The sequence below is a fragment of the Mauremys reevesii genome, linkage group 16 (assembly GCF_016161935.1).
Source record: "Mauremys reevesii isolate NIE-2019 linkage group 16, ASM1616193v1, whole genome shotgun sequence".
Classification (NCBI taxonomy): Eukaryota; Metazoa; Chordata; order Testudines; family Geoemydidae; genus Mauremys; species Mauremys reevesii.
In genome coordinates, this window is record NC_052638.1 from 11,558,109 (window position 1) to 11,583,095 (window position 24,987).

The 24,987-nt window shown below is 44.5% G+C and overlaps 1 protein-coding gene across 7 annotated transcripts in view; it reads right to left on the reverse strand.

The window, feature by feature from the left end:
• Positions 1-24,987, reverse strand: part of NECAB2 (N-terminal EF-hand calcium binding protein 2) — a 355,015-nt gene that overhangs the window by 64,383 nt on the left and 265,645 nt on the right. For all 7 annotated transcript variants that reach the window (XM_039503542.1, XM_039503545.1, XM_039503544.1 and 4 more), the window contains one exon: positions 9,972-10,108. In XM_039503542.1, coding sequence (XP_039359476.1) covers positions 9,972-10,108 — 137 coding nt within the window. The remainder of the gene's footprint in view (positions 1-9,971; positions 10,109-24,987) is intronic.

Consider the following 24,987-nt stretch of genomic DNA (forward strand, 5'->3'; position numbering starts at 1 on the left):
GGATGTGTGTACTGGGGAGTATTTGAGGTGGTGGAGGGTGTGTGTGTGTACTGGGGTGCTGGAGGAGTGTGTGTATTGAGAGGGGTATTTGGGGGTGGTGGTGGGGTGTGTGTGTGTGTGTACTGGGAGGGGTGCTGAAGGGGTATGTGTATTGGGAGAGGGTATTTGGGGGTGCTGGAGGGGTATATATGTGTGTACTGGGCGGGGTGCTGGAGGGGTGTGTGTATTGGGAGAGGGTATTTGGGGGTGGTGGAGGGCGTGTGTGTGTACTGGGCAGGCGTGCTGGAGGTGTGTACTGGGTGGGGGTGCTGGAGGGTGGAGTGTGTATTGGGAGTGGGTATTTGGGGTGCTGGTGGGGTGTGTGTATTGGGAGAGGGTATTTGGGGGTGGTGGAGGGGATGTGTGTACTGGGGGAGTATTTGAGGGTGGTGGAGGGGTGTGTGTGTGTACTGGGGGGTGCTGGAGGGGTATGTGTATTGGGAGAGGGAGTATTTGGGGGTGGTGGAGGGGTGTGTGTGTCTGTGTGTGTGTACTGGGAGGGGTGCTGGAGGGGTATGTGTATTGGGAGAGGGTATTTGGGGGTGCTGGAGGGGTATATGTGTGTGTACTGGGCGGGGGTGCTGGAGGGGTATGTGTATTGGGAGAGGGTATTTGGGGGTGCTGGAGGGGCGTGTGTGTGTGTACTGGGCAGGCGTGCTGGAGGGGTGTGTGTATGTGTACTGGGTGGGGGTGCTGGAGGGGTGTGTGTATTGGGAGTGGGTATTTGGGGGTGGTGTAGGGGTTCGTGTGTGTAGTGGGGGTGCTGGAGGTGGGTGTATTGAGAGAGGGTATTTGGGGGTGGTGGAGGGGATGTGTGTACTGGGGGGTATTTGAGGGTGGTGGAGGGGTGTGTGTGTGTACTGGGGGTGCTGGAGGAGTGTGTGTATTGAGAGGGGGTATTTGGGAGTGGTGGAGGTATATGTGTGTGTACTGGGCGGGGGTGCTGAAGGGGTGTATGTATTGGGAGTAGGTATTTGGGGGTGGTGTAGGGTTCGTGTGTGTAGTGGGGGTGCTGGAGGGGTATGTGTATTGGGAGAGGGTATTTGGGGGTGCTGGAGGGATGTGTGTGTGTACTGGGCGGGGTGCTGGAGGGGTATGTGTATTGGGAGAGGGTATTTGGGAGAATGCTGGAGGAGATACCTGCAGTCTCACTCTCGAGGTTGGGGGCAGGGTCGTGCTCCCTGTCATGGTGGTAAGGTGGCTGGCACATGCCTGGGATGCAGCACCAGCCCAGTCAGTCAGTTCATCCCTGTGGACCTCTTCCCCTCCCCAGGGCAGGGATCTAGGCCCTGGCCTTGTCACCCCTCCCGGTCAGGCTCTGAGGCCCTGCGGCGGGGCAAGCAGATTGGCTGAGAGGTGCTTGGCAGCTCCTCTTACCTGGCGGAGCAAGCCAAGGTGGGTGGGATCCAGCAGCTGTGGGTGCAGGGGAGGGCCCAATCAGGGCGTGGAGACAGCTCTTTGAGTTGCAATGTCAGCTCCGTTTGGAAAAATCCCGAACCTTTCCTCTTATTTGAAAAATCTGCCCTGACGGAGGGTGGACTACCAACAGAGGTCATGTCCGGGAAAACCCAGACATATGCAAACCCCAGTTAAGTCTCCTTAGCACCAGTCCCTTGACATAAAGCTGCCTTCAGCATGGTAAAGGAGACTCCCTGACACTTCCCTCTGTGTGGCTGGGAGGCAATGCATACGGCTGGAGCATCTCTCCGTTCCTGTGATACTGTATCTAGCTGCCAGAGCAACCCCCTAGGGCCATGCATAGCCGGGTGTAAAACAGAATACAGCAGCTGCTCTATATTACACTTGGGACTGGGCAAAGCTAGGCACACTAGCAGGGCAGTAGGGAGAAATGTGGCCCTGGTGTTGATGATGCTGTACCTGTTTTTGTACTAATTACAGGATTTCATTCTCCAAAGCTATTAATCCGGCACCCTCCACATCCGTAGTACATTTACAAATAAAGTAACCAGGCTGACATGCAAATTTACTTTCCTTCCAAGCTTCAAGGGAGGTGATGTATCAAGTCTGCCTGCAAATGTAGGACTACTCTATCCTGCCCATTAAGCAATTTGATGGACGTATGTTTCAGTTGAACCCTGACAGCAACTGCAAAATGAAAATCACAGCAGCAAGGGAGCATGAGAAAAAGGAAGGAGAAACACTAAACTCCTTTGATTTTGTTTCTCACTGCCAGGGGCGGCTCTAGGCACCAGCGGGCCAAGCGCCCGCAGCATCCTGAGAGGAGGGCGAGGCATTTGGGGGCTCGCTGGAGCTCCGTCGTGTCGCCAGCACCAGAGTCGAGTCCGGGACGACGGACCTGCGCCTGCATGCCTGCGGGGGGTCCGTCTTCCCGCTCCGCCTCGAGGCTCGCCCCGCGACGCCAGGGTCCGGCGTCCCGCTCGTCACCGGCCGGGGACCTGCCGCAGGCCAGCGCCGGCGAGGAGCACCATGCATGCCCCCAGGCCCCAGAGAGCCCAGAGCGGACGGACCCGGACTGGGGGCGCCGGGACGCGCTGGCGCCCGGCGCCAGCGCAGAGCTGCCTGCTCACTGCTAGAATCTTATTTGATATTGGGTCCTCGCGCTCGGGAATGGCTTGTTCGGTTTTTCAACAGAGTTCTGCGGGAATCCAGATCACCTAGAATCTGGCGCCCAGCGAAGGTCATTGCCTTGCTGAAACCTGGGAAAGACCAACACTTGCCTTCGAGTTACAGACCAATTTCACTTCTAAACGTCTGCTTTGAGATGCTTAAGCATCTGATTTTGCAAAGAATTTCACCATCTGTGTTGGCACCAGAGCAAGCTGGCTTTTGCTGCGGTCATCTGGCACTTACAACTTTCATCAAAAATGGATTCCAACATAAGCTGAAGACTGGTTCAGTTTTCCTTGACCTGACCATGCCACATAGAACCATAGATATCAGGGTTGGAAGGGACCTCAGGAGATCATCTAGTCCAACCTCCTGCTCAAAGCAAGACCAACCTCCAACTAAATCATCCCAGCCAGGGCTTTGTCAAGCCTGAAAAACCTCTAAGGAAGGAGATTCCACCACCTCCCTAGGTAACCCATTCCAGTGCTTCACCACCCTCGTAGTTTTTCCTAATATCCAACCTAAATCTCACCCACTGCAACTTGAGACCATTGCTCCTTGTTCTGTCATCTGCGGTACCACTGAAAATAGTTTAGATCCATCCTCTTTGGAATCCCCTTTCAAGTAGCTGAAAGCAGCTATCAAATTCCCCCCCCACACACACTCTTCTCTTCTGCAGACTAAACAATCCCAGTTCCCTCAGCCTCTCCTCATAAGTCTTGTGCTCCAGCCCCCTAATCATTTTTGTTGCCCTCCACTGGACTCTTTCCAATTTTTCCACATCCTTCTTGTAGTGTGGGGCCCAAAACTGGCTACAGTACTCCAGATGAGGCCTCTCTTTGCTGGCAATGACTGTGCACTTGTCCTTGTTGAACCTCATCAGATTTCTTTTGGCCCAATCCTCTAATTTGTCTAGGTCCCCCTGTATCCTATCCCTACCCTCCAGCGTATCTACCACTCCTCCCAGTTTAGTGTCATCTGCAAACTTGCTGAAGGTGCAGTCCACGCCATCCTTCAGATCATTAATGAAGATACTGAACAAAACCGGCCCCAGGACCGACCCTTGGGGCACTCTGCTTGATACCGGCTGCCAACTAGACATGGAGCCACTGATCACTACCCGTTGAGCCCGATGATCTAGCCAGCTTTCTATCCACCTTAAAGTCTATTCATCCAGTCCATACTACTTTAACTTGCTGGCAAGAATACTGTGGAAGACCCGTATCATATGGTCTGGTACATGGACCTGTTGGTGAAATTGTTTAGAACCATGCCAGGTTGGTTAATATGTGTGATTGCTCTGTTTTTTCAGAAATTGCAATTTGATAGAACAAGTGCTTGGCAGGGTCGGCTCCAGGCACCAGCATTCCAAGCAGGTGCTTGGGGCAGCAATCTGCAAGGGGCAGCAGTCTTTGTGTTTTTGCCCCCAAGCAGCGTGCTGAATTGCTGCCGTGGACGGCGGGGGCAGTCCGTGTGCCCTTAGGGTGGCACATGCATTTCCATGGCGGTGGCAATTCGGCGGCAGCTTCTATGTTCAGCTGTCTGCGGCGGCACAGCTTCTGTCTTCCGGCTGAAGACAGAAGCTGCCGCCGAATTGCCGCTGCCGCAGAAACGCGCATGCCGCCCTAAGGGCACATGGACTGCCCACGGCGGCAATTCGGCACGCTGCTTGAGGCGGCGAAAACAGTACAGCCAGCACTGGTGCTTGGAGGCACCAGAAGAATCCACCCCCCCGCCCCAAGGATGAGTATTATCTCCAATGTTATTCAACTTATATTCAAATGACCTACTGAGTCTCGCAAGTTTGTTTATGCAGACGACATGTACCTCAGCACTCAGTCACACTCCTTTGACATACTTGAAAGTGTTCTGAATGCAAATATGGTGGCTATGGTCCATTATTGTTGTCAGTGGTGCCTGATATCAAGTGGAAGTAAGACTGCGTTGAGTGTCTTCCACTTACATCATGCACAAGCAGACAGAAAGCTGAACACAGTTCTCAATGGTCAGTGAATAAAGCATGATTCACACCCAGTTTATCTAGGGATCACACTGGACAGACCTCTTACATATTGTGATCATCTAACAAAGACAGCGACTAAGGTCAAAACGTGCAACCACCTGCTTAGAAAACTGTCCAGAACGACATGGGGCACCAACACCCAAACGTTATACACTTCAGCCTTGGCACTCTGTTACTCAGCAGTGGAGTACTGCACTCCAGCATGGGTTCGCTTGTCTCATACAATGAAGACCAACACACAACTTAATTCCACCATGCAGATCATTTTAGGCACACTTAAATCTATTCCTCTACCATGGCTATTGGTTCTCTGCAATATTGCTTTGCCCAGTGTTCACAGAGAGGAAAGCGTAGCAAAGCTCATGACAAAATTGTGTGATATGCCACATCTACTGCTAATTAAAGACTTGCTTAATGCACCATATGGTCATCTGCCCTCATGTCACCCATTGTGGATAAGTTTATTGGGTGAGGGATTTATGGTAAAGGACATGGTTCGCAGAGAAAGTGACAAGTAATTATCTTGTCTCGGACCTTACTCAGTGTCAACCCGGGTTTGATTTACCGCAAAGGCAATGGAGCCTTCCAAACCAGTTTCGTACCGGACATGGAATTTGTGCTGCAGTGGAATTTCGGTAGTGTTTTAGAGACAGTCCACTATTTCAATGTAGGCAGCCACAAACCATGACACGTAGTGTTGAGGACTGCAAAATGACTCAATTTCCTGGAGATCTTCCTGCCTTGAACATCATCGATAAGAACACTGTGTCTTGGCTTGACTGGATTGCAAATGCCAAATAAATAACTACTGGTGTGAGTGGGGCTTGTAGAGGAGGAAAGACACAAAGAGGGGAAGGGGATAGAGTATCAAAACCAACAGAAAACTTAACCCAAAAGTTTGTTACCCAAAGCACAGGAAAATGAGTTTCTGAATGACCGTCTCCCCCAAACTGCACTGTTTCCAAAACTTCAAAGAGCTTTTCTTCTAGCATTCTGCACCCAGCAGGTACTCTTGTTTTAATTTGCAACATCTGATATATTGCCAGCATGACGACAGAATGTGCTGGAGAACATCTGACCCTCCCAAAGCCAGTTTTCATCTCGGTTGGTGCTAGCATGTGGCATATTTACATTAAAAACCATAAAAAAGGAAAAAATTAAATCATCTCTTCTATTAATTAAAGGCAACTAGGCATGAAAGGCGGATGCCCCCACATTTCAACAATGAGTGAGATTGACTTTAAACTCTTTTATCACAAGGTGTTTGTCACCTTGCTGAAGGCTGCCATTCTGATCTGCCAAACCATCAACGTTCTGATTCCCAATATAAGAACCTGTACTCATTAAAAGACGGGACCTGTTGTTTACAGTCAAAGTGCCAATCTATTGTTCAGTTAGAAGGCAAGCACGTATTTATGTATGGTCACACATGCGTCTACTCTGCTCTTTCTCATGTGCCAGTGCAGATCCCAAATTTGGGAATATACATAAGATTGTGTTGGGCCTGATTTTCAGAGGTGCTAAGGACTGGTAGCTTTCATTCAAGTGAACAGGAGTTGTCGGTACTCTAAAAAGCAGGTGATAGGTGCACATTTGTATACCTGTAGTCCTGCAACCAAAAGTGTCAAGAAGTGAAATGTAAACTAGGGAATATTTTAGCCTTTCAACATCCATGAACATTAACTGATTTTCTCCAAGAGACTCAAAGAATTGGAAACTTAGAACAAAATGCTCCCCTCTGGTCATCATTGTGCACCTTGACTTAGCTCTTCTGCTCTGCTCTCTCTACATGCCAGTGGAGGTCCATGGACATACAAGAGAAAAATATTGCCATTCACAATTGAATAATTTCCTCTTTATTATCTATTCACACATGTAGAATCCTGACATTAGAAACCCATTTGCATAGCAGCTCATGGACTAAACTTCACTGGGTGACCAAATATGAAGAGATAACTGTCTGTGTGTGGAGGGATTCATAAGAAATACAAGGACAAATACATCCCTGGAGTACAGAAATGATTTCAGAGGAAGCTGCAGCAGAGATTAAACTGACCCAATGTCCTTTGGCTTTTACGTTTCTTACACTGATTTAGTAGTATGTTCAGAGTGATGATTGGCAGAGGGTATATGCAACTGGAAATCTCAATTACTGATACGTTTACTTTGGCATAAATATTGCTCACAAATTAAATGGGGAAAATAGAGCCGGAGTTTTAAAACACTATTTTATTAAAGGGCAGTTTTCACTGCTTTAAAACTTGAGCTAAAAGCGGTCTCATTTATAACATTTGAAACAGTATCTCAGTCCTATAAATCTTCAACAGATTGAAAAAAAAATCTGCCCCACCAACACCTTCTCACCCTGCTGGTTTTCATACATATCAGGAGAAAAGAGCTTCTGATTTCCCCTATACTGTTTCTATGGCAACCTGTTTTGGTTACAGTAAGTGAGCTCATTACTCCATGGAGATGCATGACATTGACACCCAGGGACTCTCTATGTTAAGTTTCAGGCTGTGCTTTAGGGTATTTGTCTTTACTTATACTTTAAAAAGGAAAACCTGAAACTCTTCTTGTCCTCCATCTTTTACTGTCAGGACAGAGAGCACTACGCTGTGCTATGCAGATTATGAAAAACTCCTGCTCAGGATTTAAGAGTCACTTTTTTATGGCCTGATCCTGCCATGTGCTGAACTGAGTAAGAATTTGCAGGGTATCGGTACCAATCAGTGCTGCCAACTCACTGGCATGGGTACAATGCCCTTGACCTCTTTTCCTATACTCCCTCTCCATGACTTATCTAGAACCTCAGATAACGGCCTCCTCTGCCATTTTTACATTGGATCATACTTATTAGAACATCAGAAGACCAGAGGTCACTGCAGAGGGAAATAAATTAAAGAGTATGAAATATCCATGCTGTGATTTCTGGGACGAAAAGCAGCCTCACTGGTCTGGCAGTGGGAGGTGGTGACTATGAACATAGACATTAAGTAGAAGTTTTAGAATTTAATAAATAATGCTGAGCTGGTAGAGTTACCAGGCAAAATTCAGACAAGAACCTAATGAAGTCAAGCTGAACCCAAGCAAAGCCTAGAGGCTGCCCAAGAAAGTGGAACTTGCAACCTTCTTCTGCCACCCTCAAGGTGTACGTTATACCCACGGAGGCTTCTAGAGTCCATCCAGATTTACTTAGGGTACATCGGCACTGGAGCTCACATACTGGCTAAAAATACCAACCAGTCCAGTATACTGGTAAAGTATGTAAGTATGTAACCTGGTGCTCCATAGCCTTAGTCCTTGTCTACACTTAAAAAGTTTTCCGGTATAGCTATACCGACCAACTCTTCTAGTGTAGACACAGCTTATACTGGCAAAAAAGCGCTTTTGTCAATTTAGCTTAAACCAGTTCTCCAAGCAAATAAGTTTGCAATGAAACACAGATTATCTAACAATGCACATGAGCGGCTGAAGACATTTCTATTTTTAAGTGAGGGTTGGTGAAACATGCTGAATTGAGTCAAGAGTAGCGAGGTCAGCACTCCCAGAAATTACAGATCATTAAGTTTTAGAGCAGTTGCAAGTAGTCTTAAATCTAAAACTTTCCAAAACGGATGATGATTCAATATTTGCAAGGGGGCAGGAAAGCAGAGAAGAAGGTAGGATGAGGTTGAGTTTGGAGCTCTGTAGGGGCAGATTTTTGACAGCCCAAAGCCCAGTAACATGTGTGAACCATTGCCCACAGCTGGAATACCAGTTGTTATGCTTATTGCTGAAAGCAGGTAAAAGGAGGCCTTTCTGAAACCTTATCACAACTAACAGACCAGGAGGGGAGTGGGAAGGAGTGACCTCAAGGAGTAAACACAACCCTCTGCCCTCCTGACTTGAGTTGTTTTTCTGAAGCATGTGGTTTTGCGAGATGAAAAGTTTGACAATAGTTAACTAAGCTATGTGAAACACAACAGGTTAAACTGATGGAAACCTCCCTGCCTGACACACTGGAAAACTACAGGCTGGAAATCTCCATCCTGAACTTGGCTTCTACGCAGCAGTTTTTTTGATGAGCAAGCTATGTAATACTAACAAATTAGATATAAAGAGAAGAAGAAATCTGAGCTTGGTGGACATTTGAACACTTGGACACCTCTCAAGTTTCCCTGCAAACAGAAGGCTGGCCACTGGAAGTCTACGGTTATCCACTCAAGACCTCCTCAAGACCCTGGGTAAATATGAATCTGGGGGTGATTTGGGGTGCTCTACTAACCTGTGGTGGACATGTGTAAGTGTTGGAGACTAAATAAAGTAGAAGCTTTGAGTGAAAGCACTTTTGTTTGCCTGCTTCATCAACTATCTATTGGCCATATGGCCGTCTGCCCTCTGATTTATTTCCTGATGCCTCCTCGCAAAGAGTAAAGTTACCAAGAGTGTTGGGTTCAGCAACATGCCGCTCCTGAAATCTTTTTAAAAATCATTACTTATTTATAAACAGACTGCAAGGGATGCTGTCAAGTAGATGAGGTCTCAGACATGACCTGCATTTTTATTACATTTATTTGCAAGTGCCATTTAATTCTGCGCTAGCAGCTGCTTCAATGCTATTTCTTTTCTTATGGAAGATTAATGCCTGCAGTGCAGTCCTCAGCAGTAGCTCTAAGTTTCCAAGCCAATGTGCACAGTCCAGCAACAGCAAAACAAGCTACCTTGCACAGCTCAGTGCTTGCATGCACTCCCAATGGCCAGAATTTGGCAGGCCCTTGTGTGGGTGTGGAAGGATCACAGGCCCCTCTTCCTTCATTCTTCCCCACAGTACAGGGGCCTATCCACTGCAATCTCCTTGCTTTCCTAAGCTCAGGACCTGTCTCACACGCTGAGACACAAAGAGATGGAGTGAGACGGTAAGAACATGCCCAGAGCACCGGCCAGCTATGGAGAGGAAGACGTGCTGGTCTCCCTAGCACACTGGGAAGGATTGCCCTGAGGTCTGAAGTGGTGTCTGGCCTCCTGGTGCTGGCCCTCTGCATAGGGCTGAACGTCACAATTTTCACTCTTTGAAGCATATTTCCAACTTATCAAAATTAAAACTTCGTTTCCTATTTCTAGTTTGAGCTTCTAGTTTCACTTGTCTGTTTGTTCCATAATACACTATGAAATAAACAGTGTTTGAGAAAGGTGGCTCCACCAGTTCAAGAGACAGAATACATAAACATTCCCCAGCAGCACCATGGTAGTAAAAAAGGCTGGTTAACAAACAAAACAGATTAGTCTATTAGAGCAGCAGTAGGGTGTAGAATGCAGAAGACAAGAAGATATTACCAACCTGATCTGATTGGTTTGCTCATCAATGGCATCAACAGCACTCTCCACAGAGCTCAGCAGAGACTGGATCTGGTTGGCAGTCTCCTTCAATAGGAAACGGGTCACAAACTGGTCCACGTTGGTCCCTCTTTCATACACCTGAAAAGAAAGGCGCAGAGTTCTGTGATAAAGTGCCAACAACTTGGGGAAAAAAGCATCCGTAGAAACTGGCCACCAGGAATCCTGCTACCTTCACCTAGAGTGACCAAATTTCCCAATGTTATAGGAACAGTCCCGATATTCACAGCTTTGTCTTATAGTCACTTATTACACCTTATCCTCTGACCTGATTTTTTACACTTGCTATTTGATCACCCTATTCTCCACCCGCTAGGCCGCCTTCTCCCACTGGACATAAATGGAATGTATGATCGTTCTCAGCAATTTCCATCTCAGTGATGGGGCAAATGCTCACAGAAGAGTCCACATAATTACACTGTGGCCCTTTCATCTCAGATTCTGGTTACGGCAATTTCTAGATAGAGCTCACTTTGCGCATCTCAAGGTGTGACGCTGGCTTACAGAAAATTCATCCCTGTGAATGCTGAGGACAGGCCCAAATGTAATACCAGGAATGGAAAGTTCCCAGTGAAACATATTGGTATAAGATAGGTTCAATGGAAGCTTCATGACAGGATTATGAGTGTGATAAATCTATTTGTATAAAGGTATCACTCTTGTATCTGAAACTAGAAATATGAAATATAACTCTGAGGGCCTATTGTAATTATGCAACGTGTGGGCCATTAATGGTGGTTTGGAATCTTGATGGCTCCCATTAACCAGGACAATTGAGTGCAGATGGCTTTGTTTTACTTGTAAGTCTTCCTGTATGTGTGTGTGCTGGCAAGTGGGTAATGAAGTTTTACATGACATGTGATCATGTCACCTGAACTGGAATCCATCTTTAACCTGGTGCTTTTCCATTGAGAAGGAGGGGGGTGGGAACCCAGAGAGGGACAAAGGCTTCCCACCTTAAGCAAAAGATATATAAGTGGGTGGAACAGAACAGAGGGAGGAGCCATCACAAATCCCCTAGCTACCACCTGAGCTGGAACAAGGGCTGTACCGGGGGAAAGGATTGTGCCCAGACTAGGAAGGCGTCCAGTCTGTGAAAGAAACGTATTCAAACATCTCTGAGGGTGAGATTTTATCTGTATTCAGTTTTATTATTGTACTAGGCTTAGACTTCCGTGTTTGATTTTATTTTACTTGGTAATTCACTTTGTTCTGTTTTTTACTACTTGGAACCACTTAAATCCTACTTTCTGTATTTAATAAAATCACTTTTTACTTATTAATTAACCTAGAGTATGTATTAATGCCGGAGGGGGGGGGAACAGCTGTCCATTCCTCTCTGTCAGTGTTATAGAGGGTGAACAATTGGTGAGTTTACCCTGTATAAGCTTTATACAGGATAAAACAGTTTTATTTGGGGTTTGGACCCCATTGGGAGTTGGGCATCTGAGTGTTAAAGACAGGAACACTTCTGTAAGCTGCTTTCAGCTAAGTCTGCAGCTTTGGGGCACATGTTTCAGACTCTGGGTCGGTGTTGGAGCAGACGGGAGTGTCTGGCTCAACAAGACAGGGTGCTGGAGTCCCAACCTGGCAGGGAAAGCAGGGGCAGAAGTAGTCTTGGCACATCAGTTGGCAGTTCCCAAGGGGGTTTCTGTGATCCAACCCATCACAGGCACATTAGAAACAAAATATAGGGGGCAGGTTTTTACAAGTGACTGTGAAATAAGTACCCTAAAATGAGTCTCTAATGTACACATAGCGCTAAGGTAATTGCACACCAAACTTGTTTATCTGAATGCATAAATCACCAGTTGGACACAAATGACTATTTGTGAATGCCAAAAACATTCCATTTGCATGAAAATCATTAGGCTTGCAATTGTGTGGGAGCATTTCTGAAAATCTGGACCACTCAGACATGATCTAGTTTCTGATCTTTTTCTACATGACCCATTGATTTCTTAGCTCCCTGAGGATGACAGCCTGGCATTTCTTTAAAAAAAAACCAAATGATCCAAACACTTGCATTTTTACTTTTCTTTAAAAGAATTTATATTTTTGAAGGGAAGAGCTGAAGGACGACTAAGCTTAGCGAGAAGTTTTATGATTCATTAATTTCAAAATCGACTGCACTTTGAAAGTAATTACTTTCCAGGGCTTAAATGTCATTTTTATTGAGATTTTTATTTTAAGACATTGGCATCTCTGGGTAATGTTATTGGCTTGTTAAGATAATTTGAAACACAAGCACAGCATTTGAGTTCAATAACATTGGGACAGACTGGATGAGAACATGTTCGGCAGTAAAAATAATCTCCACCAGGTCAAGTGGTAGGTATTTAAATACCTGATTCAACTGGATGGCTCAGGGGACACTTGAAAGGCTATGGAGTTCTGGGTTGTGAGGCTGCTGGTCTGAAACCAAACCAATTTGAAGGCTGTTTGGTGGTTTCACTTTAGTCCCCTAATTATAAAAAAACACCACCACAAGTGGCATCCAGTCTCAGCCGAAGAATCAAGAACTAAATGTATGTGGACGTGAGACTGAATTCTCTGCCCATCTACAGAGGTAGCCAGGCCCTCGAGAAGATGCATACCATCAGGGCAGGATGGGGAAGCTGACAATACTCTGCTCCTGACAGTGCTCTGTCAGGGGGACAAAGAGAGGCTATCATCAGTGTGGCTGTCAGGTCAGCACCTTCATCTGCCCTACAGTCACTTATAAAACTGGACGGTTTACATTAGTGCAGTTTGGAAACAAGACATTTTTAAACCACTGAGTATTCTTGGTATCCCCTTCACTGTCATCCTGATTGTGGGCAATCTTAAATCATTACATACGCCCCATTACTATAGTATAGGAGTGCCTCTGGTCTATCGATCAGCTTTTTCTCCAGCACATATCCTAATGTGCCTACTGTGTGGAAGCTAAAGCTATATTCCCGGCAAAAAAAAAAAAAAGAGAGAGAGAGAGAGAGAAAGCAGTGGGATAACTGAGACTAGGAAAGGTCAACTCTATACCCACCGACTGGAAGTTGACCTTGCCTCATGAACCTCACAATTACAGTGGGATAGCCAGTTGTCTGGGAAGCAGAATCAGAGCCAAATCCCACAGCCTAGAATGCCCTACCTTTTAGAGTCCTCTCCTGACCTGTTGGAGTATTGGTTGATCACAGGATGACTATGAGCCGCCAATGTGATATGGCCGTTAGAAAAGCTAATGCAGTTTTAGGATGCATCAGGTGAGGTATTTCCAGCAAAGATAAGGAGGTGTTAGTACCATTATACAAGACACTGGTGAGACCTCATCTGGAATACTGTGTGCAGTTCTGGTCTCCCATGTTTAAAAAGGATGAATTCAAACTGGAACAGGTTCAGAGACGAGCTTCTAGGATGATCTGAGGAATGGAAAACCTGTCTTATGAAAGGAGACTCAAAGAGCTTGGCTTGTTTAGCCTAACCAAAAGAAGGCTGAGGGGGGGATATGCTGGCTCTTTATAAATATATCAGAGGGATTAATATTAGGGAGGGAGAGGAATTATTTAAGTTTAGTACCAATGTGGACACAAGAACAAATGGATATAAACTGGACAGTAGGAAGTTTAGACTTGAAATTAGATGAAGGTTTCTAACCATTAGAGGAGTGAAGTTCTGAAACAGCCTTCCAAGGGGAGTAGTGGGGGCAAAAGACATATCTGGCTTCAAGACTAAGCTTGATAAGTTTATGGAGGGGATGGTATGATGGGATAGCCTAATTTTGGCAATTAATCAAAGATCAATTGCAAAATTATCAGCAGGTAAGTATGCCCAGTGGTCTGTGATGGGATGTTAGATGGGTTGGGATCTGAGTTACTACAGAGAATTCTTTCCTGGGTGCTGGCTGGTGAGTCTTGCCCACATGCTCAGGGTTTAACTGATCGCCATATTTGGGGTCGAGAAGCAATTTTCCTCCAGGGCAGATTGGCAGAGGCCCTGGGGGTTTTTCGCCTTCCTCTGCAGCATGGGGCACGGGTCACTTGCTGGAGGATTCTATGCAGCTTGAGGTCTTCAAACCACGATTTGAGGACTTCAATAACTCAGACATAGGTTAGGGGTTTGTTACAGGAGTGGGTGGGTGAGATTCCATGGCCTGCGTTGTGCAGGAGGTCAGACTAGATGATCATAATGGTCCCTTCTGACCTTAAAGTCTATGAGACCTCCTTCGAGAGCCTGACACAAGGAGATGCAGAGGGGTGGAAGATCATCCATGTGATCATTTGTCACAAGGAGGACTCCAGCATAGATGAAGGGGAAGAGCATTCCAGAGATGTGGGCTCTTGGCAGAGAGAGTTAGGCCTTTTCGCATCTCTAAATGAAGATGTGGAACAGTCACCAGCTCCAGCCCTCCCATCTCCATTGCTGAAACAAGACTAAAGACAATCTCTCATCTGATCTTGTCCCAAGGCTGGGTTCTACTTCAGCAAGACTACAAATGCCACCAGACTGGCAGGTGGTTAGGTGATGTTCACCAATGACTCAGATGAGACTAATACACCCCCCCCCACACACACACTTTCACTATCTGCTCCCAGTGGGCTTTGAGACCAGATCTCCTAAGAAAAAGTTCTGGGCACTAAGATACCGGTACCATCGATTTATGGTGTGATTTTTAAAGAGGCCAAAATGACTGGATGACCAATTCCCATGTAAGTAAATGGAAACAGTCTGATCCCCCAAGTGGCTATGAAAAATCTTAGCTCTCTTTTTGATCTGTAAAGGTATCAATAAGCACCCATCCCATGCGCTAGCCCCAAACATGCACCAATATAATGCATATAAAATACATTTAGCAGACTAGCTTGTCTTCATTAATAGCAATTCAGTAACTATGAAGGAGTGCCAGAAAATACACCAATTTATAAATTTACTAAATAAAAACTACCTACATGTCCCTCACTAAGATACTTACCCTAATTTCTAAGGGTCTGATTCAGTTAGCCACCCCTACCCTCCGAGTATTTTAGGTTCTGAGAGTTGGAAGCCCTGAATAACTTCTAAATGTCATCCAACTTGAAATAAAACTACAGACGTTTCCTTGGGTGGTGCTAACACATTAGGATACCTTCCTTTGGGGATCCTCTCTGATCTCCTCTGATCTCTCTGTCCTTTAAGCTTCTTGCCCTTTTATCTGTTGCCCAACTGGGAGTGAAGATGTATTTGAAGCCAAGATCACCAAATGACAAGACTGTTTGCTCTTGACAAGCTTCCAAGATGTTTGTTTTAGCAGCAGCATTTTATAATTGAGGTAAAGTTGCCTCAGACATCTGTCCTCCTCTTTCAATCTACTCTCCATTAGGAAATCTTCAAACTTCCTGCCGTGGTTGTTACGCCGGTTACTACTATCCTGTATATTTGATGTACATCCCAGGTGTTCCCAAGGTTAAGGTGAATTGGAAGCATCAGAATGTTAATCCTAAACACAGTGACTCAATAACACTGTCTCCAGGCCTTCGCTAATTGATGAGACGTGCAGGCCACCCCATCTCCAAATTGATCTCAACTTTGCAGAAATGCACAAAATGTACAGGTGCAATGCAGCATTTGCAGGGCCCATTCAAAGGCATTCTTATTTGTATTAGCACCTAAAGGACCCAACCAAGATACAGGCTTCATCGCAATATGTATTATACACAGTAAGAAAGAGTCCATACTTCAGAGAGTTTAAAATCAAGAAAGGGGTGAAGAGAAGAGATCAACACCACCCACATTTTACATATAGGGAGCAGAGGGTGGAATTTTCAGAAAGTCTCGAGATCCATAATTGCAGCCAAGTTTTCAGAAGAATTCACCTCCCAGTTTAGGCATTTCAGAAAGTGAACAGATTTTCTAAAGAGCTCAGCACAATTCATACTGAATTCTTTTGAAAATCTAGTCATACGTGTCACAATGTGCTGGGTGTTGAGCATCCAAAAAAACCTGTCCTTATTTAGATGCCTAACTGGGAGCTGAGCTCTCCTGAAAATCTGCCCCTAACTGGGAATGCTGAGCACTTGAAAATCCAATCCCACAGGATTTGCCTACGGTCATACAGGAAGCCTGTGGCAGAAGCAGGATTCCAACTCACATCTCCTGAACCCCAGTCTAATGCCTTGACTACAAGACCATTCCCCCTTTCATGCAGCCTTGGCACTAACGGACCATAGCAAGCAAACCTCTGGGTTATCGAACTTCATGTGCAGTATGCAACACAGTATTAAAGAAATCCTATGAAAGACATTCAAAGTATCCATGAAATAAATACTTTCAGTGGATACTAGTAATAGCCAACATTTTGAAGAGCTGTTGAATTTTAATGAAAAACTTGCAAAGAGGTGAAATTTAAACACAGTTCTGTCTTTTGTATTCCCAATGGTAACTGCAGGAAAGCAGCATCTTTGTTTCTTCAGGTTGTAGCAACCTGCATGGCACTTGTAGGGATGAGCACAGGTTGCAGGAGGGAAGATTTCAGATGAGAACTAAACAGAAGATGAAATTTGTAGAGAACCAAGATTACATTTTCACACAAATACCTTACACAAATAAAGGAGGAGAAATGCAGAAAATATGAATCCATAGCAGAGATGTCCTTCAATGGAACACTCTTCACAGTTCACCCTGAAGTTAATTTAAAAAAAAAGTTTTGCAATTCCTACTGGTTGTACTAACACATTTCTTTATTAACAGTAATTACAGCAAATCTAGTCTTTGGGAGCAAAATACCTTGAGGCATTATCTGTTTTACACATTGCTAATCTTAGGGATTTTCTTTTTAAGAAAAAGTTTCTTTAGAGAGGAAATTTTTAAAAGTCCCCTGCTTTCATATGTGGTTTGATTCAAAGCCCATTCAAGCCAATGGAAAGACTCACTGTCTTGAATGGGTTTTGGATTATATACATAGCGCTTGACATTTTCAAGCACTAGATTGTTCGGGCTTTTGTCTGATTATTAATTATTTGTATTACAGTAGCATCCGGAGGCACCAATTGAGATCAGGGTCCCAGTTGCGCTTGGTGTTATACATACACATAAATAAAGGACAGTCCCTGTCCCAAATCTTACAGTCTAAATAGACCAACAGAGAAAGGAATGGGCAAAGTGATTTGCTTGAGGTCACATAAAAGGTCAGTGGCAGAGCCAGGAACAGAACCAACAGGTCCTGATTTCCAGTTCAGTGCTGCTATCTACTAGACCATGCTACCTCCGAAGTAGTTAGGGTTATGTTTGTATTCTGGTTCTTTAGGGAATGTCTGTTTTTGCAGCATTACATTTTGCATTATTTGGAAAGATATTTAAATGCCACCATGATGAATGTGAGAAGAGAGAAAATGCCCAGAAATATTGTGATGGCCTCACTCTTAAGAAAAAAAAAAAGTAAATAAAGCACTAAGGAAACATCTACTTAGTCCTTCCAGAACTCATGTTTGGTACCATATGTAGTACCATAATTAACAAAGTAGTTCAGTGGTTAGAGCAAAGGGGGAAATGAAACTCAGGACTCCTGGCATCTGCTCCTAGCTTTTCCAGTGATTTGCTGTATAATTATTTCACTTCCCCACTCATGAAATTGATCATGACAATACTAACAACCTACCCCGAAAGGGTGTTGCAAGATATAATTGTTTAGATCCTTGGATGAAAGACACTACAGAAATACCAAGCTTTTTTTAATCACTGCATTTACAATGAAAAGACAAACTCTTTGAAAACAGTCATTTTTCTTTACCCGTTGAAATGTATGAGTTTAACATAATGCTCATAAACACAATATTCACCTCTTCCTGCTTGATTGCGATGGGTAAAACTGACACACAACTTGTTTTTAGAGTAAAATGGAATTAACACAATTAACATTGATTTAAATGAGATACTACATGCCAAAAACCCCTTTAAACCATGTGGGATAGGCTCATTACAATAATTTCAATGCAACTGCATGGACTAAATTGGAGTTCTTTGGCACATCTCATGCTCACAACAGATAAGGCATGAAATGGTTTTTCACAGAGAAATTAAAGCATGAAGACACCATGGGTTTTGTCACATTATGTAGGGCTTTTCAGACGTCACTGGTTTGCTATCAATTTGAAGGAATTGGTTCATGTAATTGAATGTGTCATTTCCAGATGCTGCCAGCTATTTCCCCAGGCACGTATTGACTTTACAAAACAAAAGCAAAGGTGGGAAAGTAGGCAGAATGAGATGAGAACTGCATGAGAGTTTGTAACCTGGAACTTGGGCTGGATGTATTCATTAGATGCTACTGCATTAAAAAATAGTACACTGTCTTGCCATGGGAATTCAATAACTAGTGAAAGAGTTGATACAACGGGCTTAGCACCTCCCCACTGCTCCTGTGTATTACGTCCACTAGTGCCCACAATGTGTTAAACACAATCCAAATAGATAACAATCCCCTCCCCCCATTTTTTCCATGTGGACTGTGAATTTCCACAAAGTTTAAAGAGAGGGAGGATCACAGTGGAAAACTTCAAGGCTGCTGCCTTAAGAAACTTGCAAGGAGAGGAGAGTGGCTTATCAAAGAAGCTCTGAATATTTACAGAGGGAGCCCTCTTCTGTTCTGCACATATTGGCTCAGTCACAAACACTCTTTATACAGCAAGTCATTAAAATATGCCAGCTGCCTGGCTGGAATCAGGATAATTAAAACATACCAGATGCTGGGCCAGATTTGGGGTCCTTCAGCTTGGTGAAACAAAGAAACGGAAACATTTGCCAAGGCAGCCATCTCCTCTCACCCAGAGAAGTTTCCTAGAGCTGATGACAAACATTTGAGACCAGCAATGATTCTACCCCACTGTTCCTTCAACAAAGCCCACTCTGTCTGTGGTTCTAACTTCCCCAGATTCAACCATGAAAGGATGTCGCTCTTATTTGAAAATAAAGGTGGTTTGAGAGAAGAGATAATCAATCAATGACAAATAGCCTCCTGCCTGGGGAAACAGGCTTCCCTGAGAATTATTTCCTGCACTTCCTGACAGAGACACACACTAAAACTAGGATTTCTTTCTGCATAAGTAAGCACCCCAGTTATTCTTAGATTAGAAATAGGAGAGAAAAAGCTTGACTTTTAAAGGTAGTCTCTGAAAATATAAAGCAGACACTCTAGCAAAAATATTATAAAACATTCCATTGCTCTTTGGTTCAAGAAAAATTCTAACTCTGTGCTTTCAGTAAGAGTCGGATTGTTCTCAGACAAACAGGAGCATGAAGCCTTTAAGGCAAGTTATTCTGCTGTTAAAAAGGCTTGATCTTGCACCGTTAAAGAGAGCTTGTCCATTGACTTGAATGGTAATAGAATCCATCCCTAAATGAACAAGATGTTTTTCCCACACTGGGGACAGAGACTTATAAGATCTTCAAACCACAATATCCCCTGCATTTCAGGAAATATGCTTCTGTTTAAAGCACTGGACGGTTTTCCCATTTCCTGCCAAATCACCAATATGACTTTAGACCATGCAGGGGGCTGTGCCAAAGAGCTGTATATTTAGAGTCAGATATGCAAAATGTTTAGGTTGCAAATAACCATGGGGCCTGATTCCACTCTCCCTTACAACAGTTTTAATCTGGTATAATTCCATTGACATCAATGAATCAGTGCAATAATCTTGCATTTATTTTGCATGTATTGTTAACACAATTGCATATGAAAATTGCATGCCCAAATAGCATGCATTTGGTGCAAAAAGGCATGTAACCATGCATAACTAGTCATTCAGGCAAAACGATTGTGCATTTGTGTGTCTAAAGTTTTTAAAAATTAGATACGATGTGGGTCATGCACTCCTTGTGCAGTGCCATTTGGCAGATACTTGTAAATCTCAGTGATAAGGAGACCACACAAAAAAGACAGGATAAATTGCTTTTAAGAATCTTCCTGATCTTCATGTTTTCTAGCTAGTGTTAGCAATATTTTAGCAGTGCTTGATTATAGACATCATAACAGGTCACTGTCTAGTGTACAGTCTTCACAATACTCAGCCATAATGGAATCAATACCAAGAATGTTGTTTGGCACTACAGAAGAAAATGGCAAAAGCTAATCTGGAAGATCATTTGGAACATTAATAGGGTAGAGTATTTGAAACCCCAGCTAACTGTGCTGTACAGTACCTTGTAGCATTGTGCATGGAGGTAACAGAGGCTCCCCTGTATGGCCGGATGACCCACTGTCATCTGCACAGCCCCCCACAAAGGGCCTTGAATGATGTAGAGGTCCTTATGGGGGCTTTCCCATGCATCAAGGTAAGTTTCACCCAATACTACTAGGAAACTAAAAACAGCATTGCCAGAAATTACTCCTCATTACTCCTTCACCATCTAGTAACAAGACTTAAATTGCTTCACACAATTGAGTCAAAGAAGCTGATCAATAATACACCAGTACAGAGAAGGCAATAATGTCCCATGTGTTAAAAAGCCTTGTGTGAATGGAAGCAGAACACTCAAGTGCCCAAAAGATACACAGGGTTAGTTGAATACTGTAATCCTTGCAGACAAACACACAAAGAGATTTGGGCTGACTAACAGTTTAATGGGACAAAAACAACAAGGAGTTGTTTTTGTGGATACAGTCTAACATAGCTACCCCCTGATACTTGAGTTTAATGGGACCTTAGTGCCTTTGCACTATTTCTGTCAATGCAAGAACAGGCAAAGAATTAGTGTCCATCTCAGTGAGCTCTGCTTTCCATTACCTTATCATTCTCCAAGGCATGTGAAAAAGACAGGCGCTCCTATTCACACATCATCAGTTTGCAGGGTTCCAGAGATGGCTTCAGTTCACCACACAATGGATCTTTAAGTTTGCTCTTCTCAACTTTTCCCATTGTCCTGCCATTAGGAGCTCAGTTCTGCAAGGTGCTGAGCATCTTCAAATGCCACTGACTTTACTGGGGGTCAAGGGTGCTCAGAATGTGCAGAGAATGTTCAGCCTCTGACAGTATTGGTCTCCATATAAACCTGTGCCAATCGGGCCCCGATGCAGTAGATGTCATTTTCAAAATGTTGATACCAGAAAAGGTATACATTTTGTTGGCTTTGTGCAGAGATGGGCCTAGGGCGCAAAGTTCAGATCCTGATCTGAATGTTTCCAGCATTTGAGGGTGTTCACTTCAGACCCATCTCTAGCTGAGGCTAATGCATGTGCAACGATGGCAATTTAAACCAAACACTACTAAGAAGCAGCAAAGAGTCCTGTGGCACCTTATAGACTAACAGACATATTGGAGCATGAGCTTTTGTGGATGAACACCCACTTCATCAGATGCGTGTAGTGGAAATTTCCAGAGGCAGGTATAAATATTTCCACTACATGCATCCAACTCCATACTCCAATACGTCTGTACAGACGTACAGCCCCGTCTGTACGTATTGGAGTATGGAGTTGGATGCATGTAGTGGAAATATTTATACCTGCCTCTGGAAATTTCCACTACACGCATCTGATGAAGTGGGTATTCATCCACAAAAGCTCATGCTCCAATATGTCTGTTAGTCTATAAGGTGCCACAGGACTCTTTGCTGCTTTTACAGATCCAGACTAACACGGCTACCCCTCTGATACTACTAAGAAGGTGGATTTTAATCCTCAATAGTAGCTGTTTGAACAATCCAATCTACGAACATATATACTATCCTTCTAGAGTGTACTGAATGAGTCCATGATCAGAGCTCTTAGCATTCATTGGTTAGATTCTCATTAAAGGACCCAGGACAAGCCCAATATATCTCCATTCATTTCTTCGTAGGATACCTGCCGCATCTCTTAAGATTCACATTATGCAAGCAGCATGAGGCTTTCATTTATTGCGCTCAATCAAGGTCTTCTGCTTTCAATAACCAGCAGTTCTCCTCTATTGCTAGGTATGGATTTGCAGTTGACCACAAGCACAAGGGAAGTATTACAGACGGGAAGTCCAGTGAGTGGAGTGGGCTAAAGTGGACCTTAAGCTGGACAATATGGTTGACTGGATAGGCACCTGTCCTTATCCAACTATTCTTACTCCTACTGAGCTCAACACTGAACTGGGAAAGTCACAAGGGATGAATGAGGAAGCTTTTGAGGTGTGCTGTCTATATGAATCTTTTAAAAGCGTCTGTTGGTTTGGGTGCTGCATGAGGTGCACAGGATTTTCCAAACACCACATGAATCCTGGCTAGCGGACCATATATCTCACATGCACATGTCTTGCAAGCAGCCATGAGCCATGCACAAGGCTGATGTCAGGAGTGGTGGATGAGGACTATGTGTTTGATGTTACTTACATCCCTTCACATCCCCTTTGGTGCCGTTTTCCTGACAGGCACAGTTCATCAGTCCAGTTAAGCAGGCCCTCAGAAAGTTTTTGTTTTTTCTATCAACCTTTTCCCACTTGTCTCTTTCATATATGATTAGAGCTCAGCAAATACAAAGAGGGAGAGAGAAAGAATTAATTCTGGCAGCTTTCAGCAGAGCAAGGGCAGCACTGAACCGTAGGAAGACAGGCTTCCCTAACCTCGTATGCTGAGTCAACGTAAAAAGATTTCAATATTCAGGGAGAAATGATCGATACGGACTTGTGTTTTTGTTACCTACTTTTAATGACTAAAAAAGGAGATGACAACAGAGTGCAGGCCCACAGATATCACTCATTACAATTTATTTAAACACACATTCTTGCAATTCAAATAATTGAAGTTCCATACACACAAATTTCTCTTGGTTTATGACAAAGATTAACTAGGGTCTATTTCCATGGCAACCAAAGTAGTTCAGAGATCTCAGAAGAACTGAATGGGCTTCACATCTCCCACACCCCAGTTGAAAAGAAAAAAAAGGAAATAATCCCAAATCCACTAATGAAAAAAAAAGAAGTAGTATTTATGAAGAAACTGGTTGAAAAGCCAATATCTTCTACTTCATCTCATAATAAAATACAATATCCAAACAGCCCCCTCAAGCCTTCCATCGTTTATATCTGGCTACTGAGCTTTTTAAAAAAATTCTCTGAGGAAAAAAAGGCCACATCTTATTCATAGCCGCCTTCTCCATAAATGAGCTTTTTCAAGCCTCTCCTCTTTACCAAAATTAATCAAATCTCATCCAGCATCAAGCCCAGAACCTACAGAAAAGACCATGAAAATGCACAGGACTTTGTACCTTTAATTCAGAAGAGTCTTCATAGATCAGCATAACTCCAGTGGTGGCAGCTACTCAAAGATGAAAATACAACTAGAAAGTCATCGAGACCTTGAGTACCACCTCCACCTTCATCAGAGAGTGGTTTATTGCCACCAGGGAAAGAGAAGTAGTGTCCATGTAAACACATGTAACAATTATTGATCGTATTATAATAGTGCCTAGAGGCAGGGGCGGCTCTAGGCACCAGCGGGCCAAGCGCCCGCTTGGGGCGGCATCCTGGGGAGGGCGTCATTTGGCTCCGGTGGAGCTCCCGCCGGCAGTCATGCCTGCGGCGGGTCCCGTCTTCCCGCGGCTCCGGTTGAGCTCCCGCAGGCATGACTGCGGCAGGTCCGCTCGTCCCGGGCTCCGGTGGACCTGCCGCTGGCATGCCGGCGGGAGCTCCACCGGAGCCAAATGACGCCCTCCCCAGGATGCCGGAGCCGCGGGAAGAGGGGACCCGCCGCGGGACTGGGGAAGGGCGGCGCAGCGCTCCGCACTGCTTGGGGCAGCCTACTTTGTAGAGCCGCCCCTGCCTAGAGGCCCCAACTCTGATCTGGGGCCAGTTGTGCTAGATGCTGTATGGATACAGTGCGAAACAATCCCTGCCCCCCACATAATTTACAATTTAAACACACAAGCAAGCTGGACAAAGGGGTATTATTCCTATTGTACAGATACACTGAGAGACTATCCAGCTCCCTGATATACCCAACCACACAGAGGGAGTCCGAGGCACAGCTGGCAACTGAGGGTGTAAAACAGAACAGACTTTAAAGGGAGCAGCTCAGCAGCCATTCAGAGACATCAGGCGAGTAGCTCTTCAGAGGGCAGTGCACATCTAGGATTAGGGGATGACAGGAGATGCATTATTTAGCCAGGGACAGGTGATTGCAGGTAGACAAACTGGGAAGGTGACTGAGGAAATTCCTAAGCTAGAAGTCATAACAGCATAGGCTGTGTTGTATCCTGCTTTGATGGCAGAGAATTCAGGGTTGATCCTGCTTTGATGGCAGAGAATTCAGAGTTGATCCTTTCCTAAGACTAAGAGCCTAGAATTGTGGACTGAATGTGCATCAATCAAGAGAGTCTGAATTCTGTTCAAGACCCGGTGAAATCCAAGGTTAAAAAATCCTGACCGGGAAGTTGGTAACTTTAACAGATTTTTACTCCCAGCTCTTTTCCATCTATTAAACTTCAAGCTAATGGTGCTGAACTCCGTGTGGATATTTGCATGGATTAACAAGGGAAATATGCGTGTGCTTTACCAGAAAATCCTAAATCTAACAGAGAGAGGGGTTACAAATTGGTGACAGCGGGTTAACATACCAGAGTCCCGCTGACAGCTACATAATGAACTGCTGCATACATAGTGAAATAACAAGGGCTCTTGTAAAGGAAAACAACCACTTAGACATGATGAAGATGTCATCCTGGATGAAAGAAATACAGTGCAAACCGCTTTTAAATTTGCCATTGGTTTCCAAAAATAGGCCCATTTTCCAGGGGCAGGAGCAACTTGTCAAATTCAACAGCAGTTTGTTGCAGGCAGGCAGAGAAGCACCTTAGGAGCTCACAATAGGAACAATAAAACGAGCCAGTCTGATTTAGTGGTTAAAAAAGGGGTGAGGAGATAGAGGCAGACAGGACTCTTGAGCTCAATTCTTGACTCTGTGATAGCCCCTTAGACGGTGCATTTCTCAATGTACCCCCTGGAGGAGGGTCTATCAGTGCTTGCCTGACTCACAAGCATTCCGAGAGT